The sequence below is a fragment of the Drosophila ananassae genome, chromosome 2L (assembly GCF_017639315.1).
Source record: "Drosophila ananassae strain 14024-0371.13 chromosome 2L, ASM1763931v2, whole genome shotgun sequence".
NCBI lineage: Eukaryota > Metazoa > Arthropoda > Insecta > Diptera > Drosophilidae > Drosophila > Drosophila ananassae.
Window position 1 is genome coordinate 9363527 of NC_057927.1, and position 25365 is coordinate 9388891.

The window sequence follows — 25365 nt, forward strand, 5'->3', positions numbered from 1 at the left end:
GAGTGGCAGCAATTAAAATTTTAGTACTTGCCCAACCGTGCCACGAGGGGCACGGGGTGGAGGCCCGAAAGAAGGAGACATATGCCTCTTCTGCTATCGTCCTGGGCCATTCATATGCTCGAGTTCCACGAAGACCACACACCGCAAAAAACAAAGGCTGTTTCTGCCAGGTGGAGAATTTTACAGAAATATGAGTTTTCAGGATATAACTTTCATATATATGTTATATGTGCAAAAATGCAGGGCGTGGTTGGGCCTTTTCCGCTTTTCCAGAGCCAGAGCACTGTCCTGCAACTTGTGCATCAATTTTGTTGGATACTTTTTCGCTTACCTGGGCCCAGGAATCTCCCTGTTGGGCCCTTAATGATGTTTATGGGAGCGATGCATGCCTCGTTGTGAGTGGGCTTGTGAGTGGGCTTGTGAGTGGACATTCTTCCAATTACGCAGCAGCCATTTGGAAATTTTTGGCCATCCACAAAACAGTCAATAAACCAAACAGTATCTGGAAGGTGAGCTGGTTCTGGAGAACATTGCACATTGCACCTTCCAGGATAGCTGGCATTCTGCGGGTGGCCACAAGAATTTAACAAAGTTTACGAACCAGCAGTCGCCATAACTAATTCTGTCAGCGGCTATTTGCCAACTAATTGTAATTGTAGTTGCCGAATAGCCCGCACACAAGCAGCCTAAATTGCAATTTACCAAAGAATTTGGCACAATGGAATTCCACCCAGGATGCAGGATGCCCAGAGTACACGCATAGCCTACGTCCTACGTCCTACGTCCTTCGTTATGCGTCAGTAAATCTGAATAATTTTGCATAAATTCCCAAATAATACCAATTTTTAATTACGACAAATGCCAGCCAGCTAGTAATTTTATTCTGCACTTTAATAATTGTTTTAAATTCAACAAAATTGTTTCAGCTTGCAAGCCAAACTAGTCAAAGTGCTTCTCTCCGTGTAGCCAAACAATATACGCTCTGTTTTAATCCTTTATTAGACTTTCACGAGCAAATGAAATACATAAGATAGCAAGCAGTTGGCGCTTCAACGATCGATCTCGCCAAACACAATGTCGAGGGAACCAATAATAGCCACCACGTCGGCCAGGAAGTGGGAGGGCGCCATTTTGGCCATCACGGCGAGGTGGGCGTAGGAGGCCGGGCGAATTTTGCAGCGATAGGGACGGGAGGTGCCGTCGGAAATCAGATAGACGCCAAACTCGCCCTTGGGCGACTCCACAGCCGTGTAGGTCTGCCCGGGCGGCACCACGATGCCCTGCGAGAAGTGCTTGAAGTGATGGATCAGGTCCTCCATTCCCACCTTCATGTCCCGTCGTTGGGGCGGACAGATCTTCCGGTCGTCCACCTTGATCTCGCCCTCGGGCATCTTGTCCAGGCACTGGTAGATGATGTTCAGGGACTCGCGCATCTCCCGCATGCGCACCAGGTAGCGGTCATAGCAGTCCCCGTTGGAGCCGACCATCACCTCGAAGTCCATTTCGTCGTAGGCGTCGTAGGGCTGTTGCTTCCGCAGATCCCACTTGATGCCGCAGGCCCTCAGCACGGGCCCAGTGCAGCCCCAGTTGAGGGCGTCGTGGGCCGAGATCTGGCCGATGCCGATGTTGCGCATGCGCCAGATGCGGTTGTCGGTGACCAGGTCCTCCACCTCGTCCAATCGATCGGAGAACTGCTTGATAAAGGCATACAGATCGTCCGAGAACCCCAAGGGTATGTCCGAGGCCACGCCGCCGGGCCGGAAGTAGGCGGCATGCAGGCGGGCCCCCGAGGCCCGCTCCGAGAACTCGTAGAGCTTCTCACGCTCCTCGAAGAGCCAGAAGAGCGGGGTAATGCCGCCGCAGTCCAAAATCGAGGAGGACACCGCCATGGTGTGGTTGGTCAGCCTCATAATCTCCGCGAACAGAGTCCGGATGTATCTGGCCCTCCTGGGGACCTCGATGTTCAGCAGCTTCTCCACGGCCAGGGCGTAGGCCTGCTCGTTGGCCATGCAGGAGACATAGTCCAGTCGGTCGAAGTAGGGCAGAGCCTGGACATAGGTCTTGTACTCGATCAGCTTCTCCGTGCCTCGGTGCAGCAGACCAATGTGCGGATCTGCCGCCAGCACAGTTTCGTTGTCCAGCTCGAGGATCATGCGGAGCACCCCGTGGGCCGCCGGATGGGCGGGTCCAAAGTTGATGAACTTGGTCCGGAAGGTGCGATCCACAGGCGGAAACTGCTTGCCGCTGAACTTGGGACGTTGTTTCCACTGGTCGCCTGTGGGATACATTACCACGCTGGCGTACTCGGCCAGGTGCTCGGGATCTGGGTACCAAAAGTGCGTGTCTCGGTACTCATATGGTGGCCCCGGGGGATGCAACTCCTCCCAGGAGGGATCGCATTTCTTTTCCTTAGGGGCTTCGTAGGGCTCTGCAAGCATTCAAGATTCTATTAGAGATTCTATTAAAGTTTCTTAAAATATTACCATCTTTTTTTGAGGAGAACCAACGAAAGCTAAACACTTTTCCAAAGTCTGCTCTTTTGATATTGGATTTGAGACCTTCCACGGTTAGATACTTCTGACTGAGGCGACTCTTGTAGGCCTGAAAGCGGCGGATCTCATTGGGAGTGAAAAGCTTGTCCGCCAGCTTGCGGATCCCCTCCATTTCTACTAAATTTAAGTATAGCAGTGTAAACAAAAGAGTTTCCTTCGATAACCTTCTACGCCCTATAAAGTCAGGAGACTGCTACATTGTTTAGAAAATAAAATCGAGGGTTACTCAAGCCCAGAATTTTATTTTTCTTGTAATAAAATCAATAAATAGTTCATTTCTTAATTTGCCTTTTTAGATCTTCGACGACCACTATCACTTCGCACATCACAAGGTCTCGAAGCGGTCCCTCTCCCCCGCCACTCACCACCAGACCCGCCTGGATGAGGACGACCGCGTCCATTGGGCGAAGCAGCAGCGCGCCAAGTCCCGATCCAAAAGGGACTACATTCGGATGCGACCCTCCAGGACCTCCTCGCGTGCCATGTCGATGGTGGATGCCATGTCCTTCGACGATGCAAAGTGGCCCCAAATGTGGTATCTGGTAAGTGGTTATCCTCGGCATTCTGAAACGTCCTTATTGTAATCCCAATCCCTGTAGAATCGCGGCGGTGGCCTGGACATGAATGTGATACCAGCCTGGAAACAAGGCATCACTGGCAAGGGGGTGGTGGTAACCATCCTGGATGATGGCCTGGAGTCCGATCATCCGGACATTGAGCAAAACTATGTAAGCCTAACTTAACAAATTAAACAAATAATCGATTAAATTATAAATTTAAAACAGGATCGGAAGGCGTCCTATGACGTTAACAGCCACGACGATGATCCCATGCCGCACTATGACATGACGGACTCGAACCGCCATGGTACTCGGTGTGCCGGCGAGGTGGCTGCCACCGCGAACAACTCCTTCTGTGCCGTGGGCATCGCCTATGGAGCCAGTGTCGGCGGAGTACGCATGCTGGACGGAGACGTGACGGACGCCGTGGAGGCACGGTCCCTGTCCCTTAACCCCCAGCACATCGACATCTACAGCGCTTCGTGGGGACCCGATGATGACGGCAAAACAGTGGACGGACCCGGAGAACTGGCATCGCGGGCCTTCATCGAGGGCACCACCAAGGGCCGTGGCGGCAAGGGCAGCATCTTCATCTGGGCCTCGGGCAACGGAGGCCGGGAGCAGGACAACTGCAACTGCGACGGCTACACAAACTCCATTTGGACCCTCTCCATCTCCAGCGCCACCGAGGAGGGCCACGTGCCGTGGTACTCGGAGAAGTGCAGCTCCACGCTGGCCACCACCTACAGCAGCGGCGGGCAGGGTGAGAAGCAGGTGGTCACCACGGACCTGCACCACTCGTGCACGGTCTCCCACACGGGCACCTCGGCGTCGGCCCCGCTCGCCGCCGGCATCGCCGCCCTGGTGCTGCAGTCCAACCAGAACCTCACCTGGCGTGACCTGCAGCACATTGTGGTGCGCACCGCCAAGCCGGCGAACCTCAAGGACCCCAGCTGGTCGCGCAATGGGGTGGGCCGGCGGGTGAGCCACTCCTTCGGCTACGGCCTGATGGACGCTGCCGAGATGGTGCGCGTGGCTCGCTCCTGGAAAAGAGTTCCCGAGCAACAGCGCTGTGAGATCAATGCCCCCCATGCGGACAAGTAGGATGAACTTCGGCACTTATTTTTCGTTTCATTAACCGATTCTCTTCCTTAGGGTCATACCTCCTCACACACACATCACCCTGCAGCTGACTGTCGAACACTGCCTGTCGGTCAATTACCTGGAGCATGTCCAGGCCAAGATCACTCTCACTTCCCAGAGACGCGGAGATATCCAGCTGTATCTCCGGTCTCCAGCCAACACTAGCGTTACCCTGCTCACATCCAGGTGAGTTCTTATTAGTTCTTTGACCTAAATGCCCTACTAATGACCCCATTCCGCTCCAGACTCCACGACAATTCGCGTTCCGGATTCAACCAGTGGCCATTTATGTCAGTGCACACCTGGGGCGAGTCCCCACGTGGAAAGTGGCAGCTGGAAATCCACAACGAGGGTCGCTACATGGGTAAGTCTTTTATGCTTTGTATGAAAACGAGACCAAGTGCTGTCCAGACCGATGCTTAAACCCGTACCGTTTTACATGCTGCGCTTTTGTGGATCACCGACTCACCCGAACACCTAACACCCATTTGAACCACTAACCCACTAATCTCGACAGGCCATGCCCTGCTCAGGGAATGGTCGCTGATCTTCTACGGCACCACGAACGCCATCGACCCCAACGACCCCATCTCGGTGCCGAAGCCGATTGGCCCGGAGGCAGCCACCACCCCGAACTCCAGCAGCACCACCAGCAATCTGCACCAGGCCTACTCGCCGCAGTACCCCCGCATACCGCCCAACAACTTCGGCAACTCCCCGCCCCTGGGCAAGGTGCCTCCCCAGCCGAACAAGTCGAGTTACGTGACCAACAATCCCCTGCTGTATCCGGGACCGCCCAAACAGGGCTACCAGCAGATATCGGCCACTTACGGCGTAATCTTGGCCAAGCCCAGTGCCAATGGCAATGCCAAGGGCGGGAATAATGGCAACAAGGAGAAGAATCCCAACAAGGGCAACAAAGGCGGCAACAGCAACAAGGCAAAGTCCGGGAACCGCAAGGAGCAAGCCAGCCAAAGCACCACCACCACCCAGAGCACCACCAGCAAGAACAAGTACTACAGGATCTCCCAGCAACAGCAGCAGAATAGAAACAACAAACAGGATCGGAACAACGTGCAATCATCGAAGCAAAAAAATAATTCTGGGGAGAAGGCCGTTGAGGAGAAACCGCGGAAGGTGGTGGGAGAGATTGGATCAGGCAGCAGCGGTGGCGGGGCCAATGGATCCACCAAGGCAGCCAAGCAGGTGAAGGAGGGCAACTCCTCGTCGTCAGACTCTCGCATACCGAAGCTCTTCGAGCGCTACGAGAAGATTCAGGCCATTTTCCCCGAACTGGAACCCTTTGAAAGCACCGTGCCGAAGGGCAAGGCCGGAAAACAGGCCAAGCAGGGCAAGCAGTTTGAGGTGGAACTCTTCCGACCCACCACGGGTGGCAATAGTCGTCAGGGAAACACGAAAAAGTCGCCCTCGGTGCCACCACCCTCGCAAACGATGGCAAGCCTACCGATTCTGCCAGCCATGCCCGCGGGAGGAAGCAGTTTCCTGCCCGACCAGAAGATCCTTAAAAAACAGCAACTCCTGATGGCCGCCGCCGGGGTCATGGGTCCGGCCGCCCAGGTGGAGATCCAAATGGAGGACGTGGAGGTGGAGAACGCCACCCCAGAACGCGAGGAGCCGCGGGGTCAACGGAAAGATGGCCCAGGACCAAATGGTAGCCACCTTTTTAAAGACACCGGATTATTATTGAAGTTTTATGATTTCCTTTTAAATCTGTTTTTTGTAACAAAATAAGGAGTTTATAATTTAAGTTTTTTAAATCCCTTTCCCTTGAGTCTTTTATGTATTTTTTCATACATTTTGGAGCTGGCGATTGCAGTTTTCCAAGCACTGAGTGGCACAATCCTTGTCGCTTTCATCAATCAAAGTGCAACTCCGAAATGCGCTTCCAGCAACACTATTTTTCATTTTTATCCTCCTGCCCGATGCTGATGAAAGTTGCGATTAGCTTTCGGCACTTGATATCGCAGATTTATTGGCACTTCCATGGCTTGTTTGTTGTTTGCCTGGCGATGCAATCGGCAATATATCATACATTTTGTACCATTTTTCGTTCGCAGTTTGTTTTTATTCTTGATTTTTGGAATATTTTGATTTTATTTTGATTTTTTCAAAGCAGCCTTCCCATCAATCCCTCGGCCGAATAACTACATTTTCTTCTCTGCTCTGCGTTGCAGCTCAAATCACTCAATGGGGCCTGATATTCTACGGCACGGAAACGCCCGCCCAGCCGGACGACCAGGAGCACCCCCGCAAGGCGAACCAGTTCCCTATGTACGGCAACGAAGTGGCCCGCAACGACATCGAGTACGATTCCACCGGCCAGTGGCGGAACATGCAGCAGGTGAGTCTCGCATCCAGTCTCTGCCAAACCTCTTACCCGCATGATTAGCCGTTAATCGCTAAACGTATCAGCTTATATCTGAATCGGGGATCCTCATATACTGTACAGTGGGAACTACTTAAAGACGGAAGCCTCTGAATTGATGTGAGGCTGAGTGCCTTCACTTAAAACCATCAAACTTAGTTGAAAATTCTATCCCAGCAGTCAATAATCCTGATAAATTCACCAACAATTTATTTTGATAATCCTACCCCGCACACACGCCCACACACATCGAGTATTCGTCTCAACTATTCCGCACCAGTGGCTTTCGTTCTGACCCCCCCTGTATATTACTCATCCGCCCCGTTGGCCTGCGCTTTCTGTTTATTTCTTGGTCTTGCAGTGCTTCGTTGATGGTTTGGCGGGCGGCGAGGACTCGAGTAGTGATCAGAGCCCGCATCCGAGTCGGAATTTAAATCTCAGCCTGAATCTAAATCGCGGCACAACTCAGCGTGCTTGCATGTGGCTAGCTTGATTGGCAGTGGCTACCAAACTGCTGTGAAAGTGCTTTGCAATCTATATTGCTTTCCGTTTGGCAGGTAGCTGAGTTCCAGTTACAGTTCCTCAGTTTCAGTTTCAGTTTCAGTTTCGGTTTGTTATGTTTGCCAGCATGTCCTTTTTGTTAATGTACACATTTTCCTGCACGCCCCAATGAACAGGAGGCTGGGGCGCCAAAATAAGCAAAGGACTCGCCCGATGGCGCTCATAAATTTGCAAATACTTAGCATACACTGTCAGCAGCTATCTTTCGGCCTATTTCCACTCGCTTCCTCTGGGCCTCCTCTCCAGAGCCTTTCTGCGCCAGCATCTTAATTCCGCTTTTGGCAGCCATAGTCGCCCCGTTGGCAGTGGGCCAAGGCACTGCCTTTGTCAGGGGCAGCAGGACATCGGGCGCACACCGAGAGAATTTCATTCAACTTAGGCTCCCCACTTGCAAATAAACACTATTATGGTAGTGTCTATAAAAGAGATTTTTCTCTACTGTGCACAGAATCAGATTTTTTCGAAAACTTTGCCTACGGTTTCAGATTTGCCGGGAGCCCGGGCTCTATTCAAGTGCACTCCGGCCTCCCGGCAGCAATTTTTAACCTTTTGGCACATATTGTGCTTTAAAAGCTTGCTTTTTTCCACTGGCCAAGCAGAAGGCAATGTGCGGTAATAAAGGCGAGTGCAGTGACCTTAGTTTTTTATGTCGCACCGCTTGCTGCGATGGCTGAAAAAACTTTTTGCATAACAAACACTTTGGAAGCCCCCGAGCCGAGCCGACCCGCGCCAAGCCCCTTTTCCAGCCACTTTTCCTTCGATGTACTAACACGCGACGTCATTGCATGTTAGCTTCTAGCAGATAGCGAGACAGACGGACTATTTTTTGGGAAGGGGTAACTATAAATAAAGGCAGCCAGACATACCGCCGCACACATAAGTACTTAAAATGCCAGACAGACCGGCAACATGCAATGAACTGTGGCAGGACTAAGGGAATCACTGACTAGCCAAACACCAAAAACAGGCTTTAAACTTGAAACATTAAAGAGTCGTATAATGTCTCTAATGCTGATTTAATATTGTTTCCAACAACTTTTCTTGAACTACAAGTACCGGGTATAGTTATTAAATTATTCTCTTGAATATTGAAGCATACTTTTAAGGGCTCTAATGTGGCGAGGCTCTCAATTCACATGCGTAGTGATGCCATTTAATACTAATATACGGAAAGAAATATAATGAATTGCTTAATCACCAAATCTAATAATATATTCTATTATCCTTCTTATTATCCTTCGCAGGTGGGCGATGTGGGCAACACCGCCGCGTGCCTTAAGTGGAGCGATCGAAAGTGCTTAGGTTTGTCTTTACTATTTATTTTGATCTTTCAAGCCTTTTTCCTAAAAAACAACAACAACAACAACAACAAGAACAAAATTAGATAATTTAGCAACAAATGCAAGAGGAGATTGGCAAAAGCAAAGAAACAAAATTGAACTGTGTAAAAAATGCAACAAAGTAACAAAAAAAACACAAAAAACCGAAAACAAAAAACAGAAAGCGAACAAAGAATTTCCAATTAAAAGTTTTATGGAAACTGAACAAGAATTCAAAAGAGCAGGACGTGAAAGGAACTTAAACGCAAAAAAAAATAAAAATAAAGCTAAAAACAAAGTAATTTAGTCTAGAAGAGAGCGGAAGAAACACTGCAAGTCCAAAAATATAAATACATACTAAACATTTTGTAGTTAAATTCCAAGGTAAGCGTAGATTAACACACACACAGAGACAACACACCCGTATGTAGGCGTGGCAGGGCTAAAAAATACAAAACAGCTACTTTATTTGAGCCTCCTTTTATATGTGTGGGGGGGGGGGGGAAACAATTAAATTTGTTTTATTTTAGTCAATATGCAATTATACACACTTATACGCACAATCCTAAGAACATACACTGATACAAGCCAATACTTTATTCCCTATGTTTAAGAGTTTAGTTGAAATTTATTTTGTACGATTCGTTTTTGATTGTTTTCGTTCAGTCTCATTGTGTTTTTAAGCCTGTTTAGTTTGATTTGTTTTAATATTGCATTTTTAATTGCGTTTTTTAACCAAGGCTCCCCCGAGTGTGTACCACCTTCTTCTTATTCCTTTATTTGTCTTAATAATGCAATATTTCAGATATTCCCAAGCCAGCCAAGTAGTCACAGGCTTTGCTTTTCACTTTTGCTTCACCATAGCTTGAGTTGCCCCGTTTGATTTTTTTGGGAAATAGGAGAAGCACAGCCGACAAGACACAAGTGCAAGATCAACTGCAGTTTAGAGTTCATAGTAAAAGACTGTTTCTTAAAATTAAAACTTAACTTGAATACGGGCAGGAGGAGGTAATTAACGAAGAAATCCAGGACGACGTAGAGAAACCAAATTTAAGTGACTAATGGAATGTTTCTAGTGTTAAGGAGCAAAAAAAAAAAAAAACAACAAGTTTTGTAACAAAAAAATTAAAAACGAAAACATTATCCATAACTCAGAAAAACAATTAAATAATAGGGTAAGGTGTAGGGATAAAGTCTAGCGTATTAAAGGGAAAGTAGGCAGAAACCAATAAAATTTAAATCGTAATTACACTTAACAATTTATACAAAAAGTTCCTGCAGTTTTCAACAAAGTTGCAACACGACACAGAATCTTGAATGGTTGCGTCAATTTGAGCCATCAAATAAATAATTGATTAGATTTTTGATGTATTGCCGAATTGTTTTGTCCACAACGCACACACGCCCATAAAAACATATCTTTGTTAACAATTTGTTGCTTAATTAAATCGTACACTGAAAGAACAAATCAAAAGGAAAATCGAGTGCAATAATTATTATTAAATCCTTCTCTTAAGCAGCATCTGAGACATGAAACTTTTCCGCTCGAGCGGAGAGCACATATCATTTTTTTTGAAACTTGGTACAAAATGCTTCATTACTTAAAATTTAAATCAATTCAAATCAAATACTTATGTATCTTCGTTTGTGATCACTGATCAGACATATTATTTGAATTATTTTAATATAATATCTCAATGTGTATGCATTTTCTCGTATGAATATGAATATGAATAATCATATCGTAACTGCACAATAATCAATACCAATACAAGTATGAACGTTAATTTATTAGGGAAAAGTTAATGGTGAAAAGGACGGAGAAAGGACATCTTTTTGTTGTTGTTGTAATTAGCATTGTAACACGCACACAGTCACATGAAACACAAACACACACACACACACACACACACTTATTAGCCAGATCATAAGATATAAGCAGAACTAAAGCTAGCATTTCTCTCTGTGCATACAAGAAAATAGTTGAATTAACCCCTAAACCCACAGCATATACTCTATACTTACTAGCAGCGAACAAGCAGCCAATATTAACCAACAGACACACAAGTATTTACCAAAACTTTGTCAAGTACCAACATAAATTATGTTCAACTTTCCAACTAAGTTTCGTCAAGAACACAAAATAACTAAATTCGGTCCGTTTCTGTGTATTCTGTCGTTCAGTTTTTGCAGAGGCGTAGTTGGGGGATGGCCGTGACTCCATAGGAGACCTAAGGCTTCCTTCAAAACTTAAAACTTTCCTTTGAAATTTATATTTGTACACCGATTTGTGGACTCACATCCCCCTTTTCTGCGCCTCTGATCTTTTGGTACTTACTATCTTCGAGAACCAGAGTACACCTAGAAACAGACATTGGGGAGAAGGACAATTACTTAATCGAGTAATTGAAATAAAAGCCAAATTAATATTTAAGCTTATACTAAATGAAAAATTCGATAAAAAGAGAACATAAAAAATGGTACTAGGGCCTGGGGTAGCGATAGTCATTAAAATAAATTAACTTTTAAACTACGAAATTGTAAATGAACATTGGAACAAATCCTAATTTAATGCTTGCAATTGCAATTACGAAAGAAATTCAACTTTTTTAAGTGTAAAGAACAAAACAAAAATATGAAATTCTTAGGTATGAAGAAATTGAGGATGCCGCTATTCAAAACTCAATACAACTTTTTATGTATGTTTGTGTATATATCTATAAATATAATAATATCTATACGAGTAATAAATAAATGCATTGAAACCGTAACCGAGTCGTTGAAACGAATTATTTCCTCGAAACAAAATCAAAGCAGCAAGCAAAACATGCTCGAATATGAAAATTCAAAAAAGAGTTTTGAGAATTCTGAATTCTCCTTGCAAGCCCGACCTCCGATTGAGATTTTTGAGATTTTGAGAGCCAACAAGGTGAGTGTGGTCTAAAATGTTCCATTCTACGTTCCATAAGTATTGTTTTGTTTTCCTTTTTGTGTAAAAAGGAAATTGCAATTTCCCTCACTGCTGTGTGACATTAACCACTTTTTTATTTGTTTTCTTCTTAACACTATTAAAACTCTCACCTTCATTTCCACATTGGTTATCCGGCGGGGTATTACTGTACAGTACTCACCCATGTAAGCGCACACCTTTGGCTTTTGTTGACTTATTCCTATTTCTTTTGTTTTCGAGCATGTTTTCCCGGCCGAGCTTTGCTTTGTAAATGTATCTTTTGATTTTTATTGGTAATGCGTTTCATACGATAAGCTTTTAATCCCTTACTTTAAGATATGTGTAACCTGCTTTCCTAATCTAATTTTAAACTAATCAGTGCATTTATTTTTTGGGTTCCTTAAGAATTAAACGTCAAGGTCTTAGTTATTTTTTTTAAATTTCTTCAACTGTTAGTCTTAAAGCACATTTTGCCTTGCTAGTTACGTAGATCTTGCTTTTAGTTATCTGCTTAAAGGTTCTTAAAGTCCTTACACGTTATTAGTTAATTTTAAATAAGCTATTGCTTTTGGTAATCACACTCACGGTGGTTTGTTATCAACATCTTAACCTTCTCTAACCAACTCATACTAACTTCTTTCCACTGCTCCGCACATGCCTGCCAAGGTAACTAAGCTTAGAACCTAAAGACGAGCTTGTCATTGATCCATTGTTGAGTGTATATGTGTTCGACCTTCTCCAGAGTGCAAGGACCCCACCTACATGTTCGAGGATCTCTGCTACGACGTCTGTCCCCTGCACACCTATCCCTTCGACAAACTGGCTGCCGATGAGTTGGTCGAGGAGGACGGAGAGGAGCAGGAGGAGCCTGTGAAGTCAGACGCTCCGCCCACAGATCAGCCTGTTTCCGTTTCGAACTCCCTTGACGGGGATAAGCTGGATCCTCTGCAGGCGGAGGATCGACGCCGGCGAAGTGCCCTCCTCATCCCGCTGGTGGAGACACCATCGCGCATCTGCGTCATCTGCGACCGGAGCTGCCTGGCATGCTACGGACCCATGCCCTCCCAGTGCAGCACCTGCGCCGCCGGAAGCCAGCTCCGGAAGATCCAGAACGAGACCTTCTGCTACGCCTACGTGGTGAGGAGCACCGGAACGGCCACCGTGGTGGAGGTTTCCGAGGTGTCCGACGAGCAGAAGGCCATGGACTACATGAAGGGCTCCACAGTGCTTCTGATGCTGGTAGTGGTCTTCACCCTGGTCGGTGTGGTGATCGCGGGCGGGGTCGTCTACCACCGCCGAAGCACTGCCCGCTCCAACGAGCTCTACTCCCGCGTGGCCCTGATTGGCGACGACGGCAGCGGCTCTGATAGCGATGACGAACTGTACCGAGCTCACTTTACGAATGTAGTCACCGAAAAGGTCTCGTTGGAGGAGGAGAGCAGTCACCTGGTGCCTTAGCTAATCTACACTTACCTAATGATTAATTAGTAGGAACGAGTGCATTTAACCTAGCCACATCGAAGACCATGCCACAGGAACGCTGTGGCGGGGAACTCTCATGCTACATTCGATGGAAAGCCAAACTAGACTAAAAGTATTAAGTTTATCGAGGAGCGAAAATCAAAACCTATTTAACATGTATTTTTATGATTGTGAATAAAGAAAATAAACGTAATATATTGAATCGGACTTTTAATTTGCCGGTAAGCTTAAGTGCTACATACTCTATAGAGGCTATGACTTACATCTATACCTTTTTTTTTGTACATTATTTATAAAACTTGAACAATAATATAATAGCAATAAAAAAAACTGAATAGTTAATTATATATTATATGGTATACCCATTTCTTTTTTGTTAGGGACTTGAGGACTTTAAGTTAAACACTCTATTACGGAAGTTTTTGATTTTTTTTCCTAGAGATATGGATGATTGTCTAATTGAAGTGTTTTGCAAAGCAAACTGGCCCCTTGTAGAGCTCTCCCAACTTGAGATGTAATTATTTGTGTTGATTACACGCCGCGGCTATCGATTTGGGTGAAGTGCAATCTCGGCATTCACATCAATTAGAAAATGGGAAATGTGAATTATAGAAACTCGGGTTGTCCGAGTTATCGATCGCCTTATCACGAACACCTAATGTGTTTCCCAGGTGAGCAATGAGTTGACAACGCTCAAGGGTTTTATTTGTATAATTTGCTTTCTGAGCAGGGGCTCTTTAGACGCCCCTTATCGCGACTATATTAGGAGCTCTGCCGGCCAACTGACCACCAGTCGTGTTTGTTATTAGCATCTGAATATGCGGTTTATTGTGTTGTCCCTGCTGGTGGCGACAGTGTCCTTTGCCCTCTGGGACGCGGTCTCCTCCTGCGCTAGCATCGAGCAGCGCTACAAGTTTCCCAACAGCAACATCTACGTGAGACTGAGGCGTGGCGATAAGCTCCAGTATGAGCTCATGAAGGGCGAGACCACTGTGCAATCGGCGACCTTCGACAACTTCGACAGCACCGCCAACCTGGTGGCCGCCACCGACGGCTCCTACTCGCTCACCGATGGCTCCACCACCGTCCAGTTCACCCTGGTCCAAAACGGAGTGGTGTCCGGCACGGGCAGCGACATTACCCACGTCAAGGTCTCCCGCGACCAAGTCTTGAAAGGAACCCAGCCCAGGGACTGCTTCCCCCTCAAGGTTGGCTCCAGGCACTGGTTCAGTGGCCCGGAGCAGAAGCAACACTACTGGCCGGTGGAACGGCAGCGGCACAGCAACTACTCCTACCTGCCCAAAGAGCTGGACAACTTTGGTGTTGGCGAGCGTTACTGGCTGAACAGCGACGGCGTCTTCATCTACGTGGAGAGTAACACTCCGCTGTTCCTGGACCAGAACACGGCCGAGTATCCGGATCAGCTCTGTCTCAGTGCCACCAGCGAGCTGCCCTACGATCCGCGAGTGACATCCGCCAAGTTCACCTACCACGTGGCAGTGGCCAAGGATGCCAGGGCGGCGCACAAGTACGCCGTGAAAACCTTCCTGGGTCAGCCCACTGGCCATCCGGACGAGCGCATGGTCAAGTACCCCGTGTGGTCCACGTGGGCGCTCTACAAGGCCGAGGTGGACGACACCGTGGTGCGAGACTTCGCCAAGCAAATCCTGGATAATGGTTTCGAGAACAGTCAACTGGAGATTGACGACGACTGGGAGGACTGCTATGGCGCATTGACCTTCCGGAAAAATAAGTTCCCCGATACACAGACCCTCTCCACCGACCTAAAGGCTCTCGGCTTCCGAGTTACCCTGTGGATTCATCCTTTCATCAACAACAACTGCACGGCCATCTACGAGGAGGCGAAGTCGCTGGGCTACCTCGTGCTGGACCACGAGGGCAGCTCCGACACCCAGTGGTGGAACAGTCAGCCCAAGGACGCCGCCATCCTGGACTTCACCAAGACCGAGGTTCAGGAGTGGTTCTCCACGCGCCTGAAGCGTCTGCAGGACGAGGAGGGAATCGATAGCTTTAAGTTCGACGCCGGCGAGACCAGCTGGCTGCCCAGCGATCCGGTCCTCCAGGCTAGCAGCTCCATGGTAACGCCGTTGCAGGCCGTGGGCGACTATGTGCGTACGGTGGCTAAGTTTGGGGACATGGTGGAGGTGCGCTCTGCCCAGAACACCCAGGACCTGCCCATCTTCGTGCGCATCGTGGACAAGGACTCCGAGTGGGGCTGGAACAACGGACTGATTACGCTCATCACCTCGATGCTGCAGATGAATATCAACGGGTATCCTTTCGTGCTTCCGGACATGATTGGCGGAAACGGTTACTACGAGAAGCCGCCCACCAAGGAGCTCTTCCTGCGCTGGCTCCAGGCCAATGTCTTTATGCCCGCCCTGCAGTTCTCCTTTGTGCCGTGGAACTTCGACGAGGAGGCCATCACCATCAGCAAAAACTTCACCGCCCTGCACGCCACCTACACGCCGTACATCATGAAGCTGTTCCAGCGGGCGGTGGACTCCGGAGAGCCGGTGAACATGCCGCTTTGGTGGATCGCCCCCACCGACGAGGTGGCGCAGTCCATCTACGACGGTGAGTACTAATCAAAATTGTGAACCTTAAACCAAAATAATTACCCAACCACTCTTCCGCGCAGAGTTCCTTCTAGGAGATGATATCATTGCAGCGCCTGTTGTGGTGGAAGGAGCCACCAAGCGGGACATCTACCTGCCCGAGGGCGAGTGGAAGGACGGCAACGGGGATACGGTGTACAGCGGCCCCACCTGGGTCATGGACTACCCGGCTGCCCTGGACACGCTACCCTACTTTGTGCGCGTGGGCTTTGTACTGGAGTGAGGACCAGTTCCGCAAGTTCTCTTAGCCGTCTGAACATTTTTATTTCCTAGATATAACACAAACAAAATCAATAAAATTAACTAAATACAAAATCGACACACAGTTAATTTGGTAAAAGCAATAGGGACTTCGTTGTGGCTTGGGACAGCATTCAGTGGCCTCAGCTCTTCGGTTTGAAAAGGGGCGCCCGCTTTCCACTGGGCGGGGAGTAGTCACCGGATCCGGACATCGAGTTTACGGGAAATCTGGGTGAGGGGCCCGATCGACGAAATGGGCCATACTCTTGCTCAAAGTCCATGGCGTCCTTGGTGAGGATCTGTTTGAGGTCAATGGCGCTGCAATGTAATTGTTGGTATTGGTGATGCATTCACTTTCGAATTCTGTGCCTTACCCGATATTCATGCGATCCCGAGCCCTGTCCACACTCCTCTCGTACATGGTCAGCTTGAGGGCGTGGACCTTTTTGGCGCACCGGCGCCACTGTTTTTTGTAGCGCTCCTTCTCCCGTGTCAGATCCGTGAACCGGCTGTTCTGGGACCTCAGCTCGCCGAGTACTTGCTTGAGGTCGCCCTCGTCCGTTCCCTGGGTACGGAGCTTCCCAATCTGCTGCTCCATGGTGGCGATGCGGGCCTTCAGCTCCGACTTTTCGATAGCCAGCTGCACGTTCTCCTGCCGAAGCTCCTGACTGCGGCACTCAAACAGCCGTACTTGCTGCTCCATTTCCGCCTTCAGCTTGGATATGTGCTGCTCCAGCTCGTTAAACTTCGCCTCGTAGTCCGCGCCGGGTGGCGCCGTAGATGAGGCCTCTTCCGGCATGCCCAGCTTCGATATCATGGCCTCCTTACATTCCATTTCTTCCAACTGACTTTTGTAATGCTGCTCACGGCAGGCCAGCTCCTCCTCGAATTGCTTTATCTGCTGGCTGCGCCACGACTTGAGCTTCTGGACAACGGTGTCGTTGGTAAGTTCCACATCAGAATCTTCCGATTCCTTTCTCATTGATTTCTTTGAGGATACCCTTCTTGTTACAAACACTTCGTCTTCCAAGGGTTCCTGCGATAGCCTTCCCCCCAATTTCTTCGAGGACACCTTTTTTGTTGAAGCCACTTCTTCTTCCAAAGGTTCCACCTGCGACTCCTTTTTTATCAATATTTTGGAGGATACCCTTCTGGTTGCGACCACTTCCTCTTCCAGAGGCGCTTCGCGGCATTCCTTTCTTACCAATTTCTTTGAGGAGGCCTTCTTTATTGGAATCACTTCCTCTTCCAAAGGTTCTTCGTGGGATTCCTTCCTAACCAATTTCCTCGAAGATACCCTCTTTGTTGGAACCACTTCTTCTTCCAATGGTTCTTCTTGGGATTTCTTTCCAACCACTTTCTTCGAAGACACCCTTTTCGATGGAACCTCTTCTTCTTCCAATGGCTCTATTTGGGATCCCTTTCTCGCCAATTTCTTAGAGGACACCTTCCGTGTTGGCACCACTTCCTCTTCCAAAGGCTCTTCCACCAAGCGCTGGGACTTTTTTCTGACAACTTTTTTCTTTACCAACTGAGGCAACTCCATTTCTGGGTCAACATTGCTTTCGCAACCCGCGACTGTCGAAGATGTTGATGACTTTCTTTTGACGACTTTCTTCTTCAACGGTTTTCCCAGATTTATTTCCATATCATTTTCGGGCGGAGCATAGCTTCTGGGCTTTTTTTTCGTCACATTTTCCCGCTCTACAATACTTTCTGCCGATGTTAAGGTGACCTCAGATATGGATATGTACTCCTCCGAGCTCCGAAAGTCCAGCTGCACGTGTTCCTGCTCCACGGCCACTGTCCTCTTCTTTTTAGGCAGCAAGTCGACTTGAGACGAGGGGCTGTCTTCCTCCAAATATGAGCTGTCGAGTTCGCTGCCGTGGACCACTTTCGGTTTCCTGGCCTTCACCAATTTCTTTGTAGCTTTCGGAGGATTTGCCAGACCGAGAGCCAGCTGATCCTCATAGTGGACCTCGTTGAGCTCGGCCTGGCAGGTCTCCTCCAGAAACTTTTCGGTCTCGTCCAAGACCTGCGCCTGCACTTTGTTCACCTCGACCCATCGGGCACGGAGGCTCAAATCCAACTTAGACTTTTTATTGCGGCTGCTGGGAACATCTCCATCCTTTAAGTCGCTCGTATCTATCTCACTTCCCTGCATGTCCGGCGCGGCTTGCGAAGCGTTGCCGGGCTTTTCCCTCGAGGAAGCTATCTTTTTTGGCTGTGCACTCTCAAAGTCGCCGCATTCGTCCACTTTTTTCTTGATAGCAGAGCCATTCCTCGTTCTAGTGGGCCTGTCCATTCCAGATCCTGCTTGCAATTCGCTGAGTTCTTGCTTGGAAACCTTTTTAACTACTTTCCTTCGAACAATTTTCTTTGGGATGGACTCGCGTGAATGCTCCTCGTAGATAATGTTTAGATGGCTGTCCACATACTCAGTATTCTCGCAGTACAGATCCTCAGCTGTTGGTTTTCTGTGCTTGCTTTCCATAGGCTCTATTGCTCCTCCAATTTTGCGAGGTCTTATTCTAATATCCGTCAACAATTCGAATTCGACATCCTTTTTAAACTGCTCTTCCAGCCGCTCAAAACGCTCCAACGATGTGAGGTCGTCCATAAAGTCCGTTTCCTGCAATGGTGCCTTTCTCTTGGGCAGAGCCCGTCCTGTCGATGCAGATCGGTCTCGCAGCGACTCCTTCGATTGTTGAGGCCAAATTTTGGGTTCCCTTTTTTGTGAACTTGGCCGCTCCATGGAAGAGGACTTCCTCTTTTCTTCCTTCCCCTTGGTGGTTTCGTTAATAACTTTTCCACTGCTTTCTAAATTTTCATGACGGGTCCTTGCGGTATTGCTTAAAGCTGCGAACTCTGACTCGTCTATTTGAGACTCTACTTCCACATCAGGGGGGACTTCAAGAATTGCAGATGCCTCTTCTATCCGTCCCTCGGATGGAAGTGCTTCGCGCACTACCAGCGACGAGAACTTCTTGCCCAAACCCTGCTCATCCTCGCTCTCCTGAACTGGCAGGACACCACCCGTTGTCAATCGCGTAAACTTCCTGCGACGACTCTGGGTCTTGCGCAAGTCCGCTGGCGTTTCGTCGGAGTCATGGTCATCCTCCTGCAGCGAAGCTGAGCCGCAAGATCCCACATCCGAGGCCGAGAGCTCGGCACCCACATTCAGGCTCGCTACCGAGGCAGTGTCATGGGACAAGGAGGATGCCTCCGGATCCTTGCGATCCTTCGGCAGCTCCCTGAAAACTCCGCTGCGAATCGAAGGCGTTGGTTCCGAATCAGCACCAGTTTCCTGCCGCGAGAAAATGGTCTTGACGTCCACACTGAATGCGTACTCCATGAGCGGCGGCTTGGACTCCCTGGCACTGTCCATGCGTCCAAAACGGTTGAAGGAAAAGGAGCCGTTGCAGGTGAACTTCCTGTTGTCCGAGAAATAACTGTCCGGTGGTAGCAAGTTCCCAAAGTCCATTCGATAATTGGCTAAAAAATCAATGGTATAGGAGGAAGGCTTGTAAGCTAGTAAGAGACTAACCTATTGCGGTGCCATTCATGTACATATTAATGGGTAGGTAGAAGATCCGCTGAAAGTAGAGACGCATGCTGCGCAGCGAGGTCTTGAATCGGAGGCCCAGGACGTCGTTCAGGATATAGGAATCGGACTCATTTAGCTTCAATTCAATGTTGGTCACGTTGCCCACAAAATCGAACACCAAAATCACCGAGCTAGGGTCCTTTCCCGCGTTTAGGGACCTGACCAGCTTGCTCACGTTTCTCAGCTGCTTTAACTGCAACACGACCTCGATGATGTCGCAGTCCACCAGTGGATCATTGCCCACTTGCAGCAGACCCAGTTGCACCAAGGACTGCACATAGACATTGGCCTAATGTTGGGACATGAAAGTTAATCCTCCAGAGAGCAGAAATCCACCACTCACCTGCGACTGGAGCATGTTGGAAGTGATTGAGTGACCGGGCGATTGCATCGGCGGTGTGGGCGGCAACTTGCTCTGCGATAAGGAATATATTATCACCTTGGATTACGCAATCGACCGAAGCTGTACTTACGTCGGCAAACTGCATCAGGTGATCGAAGTCCTTTGTGTGCAGGATAGACTTCTTGATGATTGCCAGAATGAGGAGCACCTCCGGCTTGTGGGAGCGAAACTCGCTACTGATGCAGATGAGCTTATGCCAGAACATCTTCAGCTGGGAGGCGTTGTGGGTACCCGGGGAACTGAGCACCGGAAGGCCCCTAACGGGCAACAGCAGGCTGCCGATGGTCTTCCTCTCCAGCCCGCCGCCACGGCAGGCGTAGAAGGTGACCTTCACGGGGCGGTGATCTGTTTTAATGCGCTTGATGCCGGCCATGTCACACTCCCAAATGCAGTTGCTGTTGAAAATGATGGTCTCGGCAGTGGACGACTGGGTGCCCTCCACCTCAAAGTCAACGGTATTGAGAGCCGCGTTCATAACTATCTTCTCACGATCCCGTTCGCTTGAATCGCGGCCGACAAAGTTAATGGCTGCGTATGGAACATACATTAATTCTTGACAAAGAAAATAAGTGGAATAGACATTGTTACCCTCCACTACATGAAGAACCACACAGTACACCTGTTCCGAATCCTTGTAGCTCCCGCTCCCGCCGCTGCAATTGTCGCTAGCCGTCAGCGAGCGCGATGCCTTGTACCGCTTGACCATCTTTACTATCAGTTATGAAGCTTGTGCTTTAGTGTTTATTGGACGTTGGCAAAACTGAACAATTTTCGATTCAAGGCGCCAAACTTTCAAATATAAATTTAAACGCGGGCGCTGGCGATTCTGACCATCTGCTTTCCCGTTTGATCAGCTCTATCTGTATTCCGGTTGCTCGGCTTCTCCTTTTCTGTCGTGACACTTGGGTTGAGCGTAGTTTATTCGTAGTTTCTCGCTCGGAGCGAGGACTCTCAGGTGACTTGGATAGGTTGCCAAAGTAACCGAGCGGTAGGTGTGGAGAACAGGTGTCGCTACCGATGTCCATTGCATAATAAAACAAACAACCCCCGGAAATTCAAGAAAACACAAGCTGACCATAAGTTTGTCATTGGTATATATTTATACCTTTTATTGAGGTAAATTATCACCTTCATGATATTTTTTAACGCAGGAAATTTTTACAAGAGCTTCTGACACTGTGGCCTTAATGACACTTGTTCTTAGCAGTTTTGTAAGTTTTTATTTTAATTTAAATTTAAATGTGCCGCTAATACTAAACGAAAAACCATTAAATACCAAATCTGAACCAGTTCCGATTGTTACGCACTAGAGGTCCATTACTGCCACCTCTGTTAAGTTTTCCCACCTCTAACTAAGCTTTTCATCTCTAAGCCAAGCCGGGCTTGCCGGAGTGGATAAAACACGTGCATTTTTTTCAGGTTAGTTGAAATGCCGGCGAATCAACGAGTAGGTAAGTATATGCATCCTGAATTATGGCTGAAGATCTAACTTATTTGGGATTGTATTGATTTCGCACAGCATACACGTTCCAAAGTAAGTTTGGGACTCAACAAGGCGATGGTGCCCCAGCGTGAAACTTTTGGAGAGACGCGTCCTAGTTTCTTCGCCCTACAACCCTACAAGCCGAAAGGAAGAATAACAATGCAGATGTCAAATGTGTTGCCGGGGTTTTTGGCCATGATTCTATAATTTCTTTTCAAATTCCATCGGTGATATGGCGGCCCGCCTGCGAAGGTCTTCCAAATCTTCACCGGGAACAACACTGCTCCTGTGTCGAGAGACTACCTGTGTCGAGGAAAACTTTTGCCATCTCAAAGGGGCCCATTTCTACAATGTCTGGATTAAATTGGTAAAAAATGGATTTGACGTCGGCTATTCAACGAGCAGGTAAGTTAATATTTTTCTTATTTGTTGAAAGTCTTATTCATTTTCGATTATTCTATGCAAATCAGAAGTTCCAAAGTCAAGTTGAGAGGCTGCAAAGTGATGTTCCGCCAGACGAAGGCCTTTGAGAGATGACGGCTTTGGCATTTGATAACGAGTTGTTGACATTACAAACACTCCTCCGCATATCGAATACGAAGATGGGCGAGTGCTACTCCTTAACTTCCCGTATCCCAGCACATGAATTTGTTAGATGTCGGACGAGTTTAAACTTGCCGAAGTTTAGATCCAACCACAATTTTGATTTCTATGGTTTCCCGCAGCTAAGTTCTAAACTCAGGTTGAGCTTCAAAAAGAGATGGCACAGCAAATGGACACCTTTAAAGGGCATTTGATAACGTCTTCTTAAAATTATTAATACTCTTCCGCATGAAGAATACGAATATGTGCGGCCGCATCACTCGCACCTTCAAAGAATTATTTCCTTTATCTACTCGAGATTGTCTTGAAGCGGTTTCGACCAATAGGTAAGTTAAAATTTTCATAAATGTTGCGTGTAATCGCTATTCCATGGATTCTCCGCAGTTACAAGTTTTAAAGCATCAATAAAGAAATCCTGACGTCGGCTTTCGGTAGAAGTGTCGGAGGATATCATCCCATACCGGTGACCTGCAGGATATCATCTCATACCTGTAACCTATAGGAAATCATCCCATACCGGTGACCTGGAGGATATCATCCCATACCGGTGACCTGGAGGATATCATCCAATACCGGTGACCTGGAGGATATCACCCCATACCGGTGTCCTGGAGGATATCATCCCATACCGGTGACCTGGGGGATATCATCCCATACCGGTGACCTGGTGGATATCATCCCACACCGGTGACCTGGAGGATATCATCCCATACCGGTGACCTGGAGGATATCATCCAATACCGGTGACCTGGAGGATATCATCCCATACCGGTGACCTGGAGGATATCATCCTATACCGGTGTCCTGGAGGATGTCATCCCATACCGGTGACCTGGGGGATATCATCCCATACCGGTGACCTGGAGGATATCATCCCATACCGGTGACCTGCAGGATATCATCTCATACCTGTAACCTATAGGAAATCATCCCATACCGGTGACCTGGAGGATATCATCCCATACCGGTGACCTGGAGGATATCATCCAATACCGGTGACCTGGAGGATATCACCCCATACCGGTGACCTGGAGGATATCATCCCATACCGGTGTCCTGGAAGATATCATCCCATACCGGTGACCTAGAGGATATCATCCCATACCGGTGACCTGGAGGATATCATCCCATACCGGTGACCTAGAGGATATCATCCAATACCGGTGACCTGGAGGATATCATCCAATACCGGTGACCTGGAGGATATCATCCCATACCGGTGACCTGGAGGATATCATCCAATACCGGTGACCTGGAGGATATCATCCAATACCGGTGACCTGGAGGATATCATCCCATACCGGTGACCTAGAGGATATCATCCCATACCGGTGACCTGGAGGATATCATCCCATACCGGTGACCTGGAGGATATCATCCAATACCGGTGACCTGGAGGATATCATCCCATACCGGTGACCTGGAGGATATCATCCAATACCGGTGACCTGGAGGATATCATCCCATACCGGTGACCTGGAGGATATCATCCCATACCGGTGACCTGGAGGATATCATCCTATACCGGTGACCTGGAGGATATCATCCCATACCGGTGACCTGGAGGATATCATGCCATACCGGTGACCTGGAGGATATCATCCCATACCGGTGACCTGGAGGATATCATCCCATACCGGTGACCTGGAGGATATCATCCAATACCGGTGACCTGGAGGATATCATCCCATACCGGTGACCTAGAGGATATCATCCCATACCAGTGACCTGGAGGATATCATCCCATACCGGTGACCTGGAGAATATCATCCCATACCGGTGACCTGGAGGATATCATCCCATACCGGTGACCTGGAGGATATCATCCCATACCGGTGACCTGGAGGATATCATCCAATACCGGTGACCTGGAGGATATCATCCAATACCGGTGACCTGGAGGATATCATCCCATACCGGTGACCTAGAGGATATCATCCCATACCGGTGACCTGGTGGATATCATCCCACACCGGTGACCTGGAGGATATCATCCAATACCGGTGACCTGGAGGATATCATCCCATACCGGTGACCTGGAGGATATCATCCCATACCGGTGACCTGGAGGATATCATCCAATACCGGTGACCTGGAGGATATCATCCCATACCGGTGACCTAGAGGATATCATCCCATACCGGTGACCTGGAGGATATCATCCCATACCGGTGACCTGGAGGATATCATCCAATACCGGTGACCTGGAGGATATCATCCAATACCGGTGACCTGGAGGATATCATCCCATACCGGTGACCTAGAGGATATCATCCCATACCGGTGACCTGGAGGATATCATCCCATACCGGTGACCTGGAGGATATCATCCAATACCGGTGACCTGGAGGATATCATCCCATACCGGTGACCTGGAGGATATCATCCTATACCGGTGACCTGGAGGATATCATCCCATACCGGTGACCTGGAGGATATCATGCCATACCGGTGACCTGGAGGATATCATCCCATACCGGTGACCTGGAGGATATCATCCCATACCGGTGACCTGGAGGATATCATCCAATACCGGTGACCTGGAGGATATCATCCCATACCGGTGACCTAGAGGATATCATCCCATACCAGTGACCTGGAGGATATCATCCCATACCGGTGACCTGGAGAATATCATCCCATACCGGTGACCTGGAGGATATCATCCCATACCGGTGACCTGGAGGATATCATCCCATACCGGTGACCTGGAGGATATCATCCAATACCGGTGACCTGGAGGATATCATCCAATACCGGTGACCTGGAGGATATCATCCCATACCGGTGACCTAGAGGATATCATCCCATACCGGTGACCTGGAGGATATCATCCCATACCGGTGACCTGGAGGATATCATCCAATACCGGTGACCTGGAGGATATCATCCCATACCGGTGACCTGGAGGATATCATGCCATACCGGTGACCTGGAGGATATCATCCCATACCGGTGACCTGGAGGATATCATCCTATACCGGTGACCTGGAGGATATCATCCCATACCTGGAGGATATCATCCCATACGGTGACCTGGAGGATATCATCCCATACCGGTGAATACCTGGACCTGGAGAATATCATCCCATACCGGTGACCTGGAGGATATCATCCCATACCGGTGACCTGGAGGATCATCCCATACCGGTGACCTGGATGATACTAATAATACCATAGTACAAGACAACTGACGATCCATGCGGCCGACGAACCTAGAGAATCACCCAGTTAGAAGAATGTTAGCCGAATGGTTCACCAAACCAGTTACTTATGATTATTATTCTTTATTTTTTTTCTACCCGTAAAAGCGGTCAGCTATAGGCAGGTGGATGTAGAATGCCACATTTTAGGTGTTTTAAGTTTATTAGTGTGGCCATACTGGTCAAAAGTTTTTGTTTTGAATTTTTTTTTAAATAAAATTTTCAACTGATGCC

At 48.3% G+C, this 25365-nt stretch overlaps 4 protein-coding genes and 1 long non-coding RNA gene across 10 annotated transcripts in view; 3 read left to right on the plus strand and 2 right to left on the minus strand.

The window, feature by feature from the left end:
• LOC6500862 (furin-like protease 1) overlaps positions 1-13146 on the plus strand; it is a 109349-nt gene extending 96203 nt beyond the window's left edge. For 4 of the 6 annotated variants that reach the window (XM_001954020.4, XM_032451915.2, XM_032451912.2 and 1 more), the window contains 9 exons: positions 2849-3094; positions 3152-3280; positions 3338-4212; positions 4268-4441; positions 4501-4619; positions 4773-5927; positions 6451-6617; positions 8447-8504; positions 12214-13146. In XM_001954020.4, the coding sequence (XP_001954056.2) occupies positions 2849-3094; positions 3152-3280; positions 3338-4212; positions 4268-4441; positions 4501-4619; positions 4773-5927; positions 6451-6617; positions 8447-8504; positions 12214-12929 (3639 nt within the window). In that variant the 3' untranslated portion in view covers positions 12930-13146. The other 2 variants (XM_044714134.1, XM_014911282.3) reach the window with 2 other exon arrangements.
• LOC6499724 (NADH-quinone oxidoreductase subunit D) lies at positions 981-2764 on the minus strand. Its single transcript, XM_001954022.4, has 2 exons — positions 2484-2764; positions 981-2428 (listed from the first exon to the last, which is right to left on the minus strand). Exons 1-2 carry the CDS (start codon positions 2662-2664, stop codon positions 1050-1052), a joined length of 1560 nt encoding a protein of 519 aa, XP_001954058.1. The 5' UTR covers positions 2665-2764; the 3' UTR covers positions 981-1049.
• Positions 13147-13741: 595 nt separating the features above from the next.
• Positions 13742-15911, plus strand: LOC6500864 (myogenesis-regulating glycosidase). The gene is made up of 2 exons (XM_001954024.4): positions 13742-15551; positions 15616-15911. The coding sequence occupies exons 1-2, from the start codon at positions 13772-13774 to the stop codon at positions 15813-15815; spliced, it is 1980 nt and encodes a 659-aa protein (XP_001954060.1). The 5' UTR covers positions 13742-13771; the 3' UTR covers positions 15816-15911.
• On the minus strand, positions 15837-20758 carry LOC6499723 (cingulin). Its single transcript, XM_001954025.4, has 6 exons — positions 20431-20758; positions 19913-20370; positions 19783-19854; positions 19380-19728; positions 16207-19327; positions 15837-16150 (listed from the first exon to the last, which is right to left on the minus strand). Exons 1-6 carry the CDS (start codon positions 20546-20548, stop codon positions 15976-15978), a joined length of 4293 nt encoding a protein of 1430 aa, XP_001954061.2. The 5' UTR covers positions 20549-20758; the 3' UTR covers positions 15837-15975.
• A 103-nt stretch (positions 20759-20861) lies between these two features.
• On the plus strand, positions 20862-25361 carry LOC26514570. Its single transcript, XR_001409028.3, has 4 exons — positions 20862-21293; positions 21362-21730; positions 21796-22254; positions 22313-25361. It is a non-coding gene; the product is annotated as an uncharacterized LOC26514570 (long non-coding RNA).
• The last annotated feature ends 4 nt before the right edge of the window (positions 25362-25365 follow it).

Bases quoted from the DNA above. Each gene is read 5' to 3' on its own strand.
- LOC6500864 (XM_001954024.4), top strand. From the start codon at position 13,772: ATGCGGTTTATTGTGTTGTCCCTGCTGGTGGCGACAGTGTCCTTTGCC. The intron at 15,552-15,615 runs GTGAGTACTAAT...TCTTCCGCGCAG, and splicing joins GGCGCAGTCCATCTACGACG to AGTTCCTTCTAGGAGATGAT.
- LOC6499723 (XM_001954025.4), bottom strand. From the start codon at position 20,548: ATGGTCAAGCGGTACAAGGCATCGCGCTCGCTGACGGCTAGCGACAAT. The intron at 20,371-20,430 runs GTAACAATGTCT...TTCCATACGCAG, and splicing joins GGTTCTTCATGTAGTGGAGG to CCATTAACTTTGTCGGCCGC. The intron at 19,328-19,379 runs GTTAGTCTCTTA...TTGATTTTTTAG, and splicing joins CATGAATGGCACCGCAATAG to CCAATTATCGAATGGACTTT.
- LOC6499724 (XM_001954022.4), bottom strand. From the start codon at position 2,664: ATGGAGGGGATCCGCAAGCTGGCGGACAAGCTTTTCACTCCCAATGAG. The intron at 2,429-2,483 runs GTAATATTTTAA...GAATGCTTGCAG, and splicing joins GTTCTCCTCAAAAAAAGATG to AGCCCTACGAAGCCCCTAAG.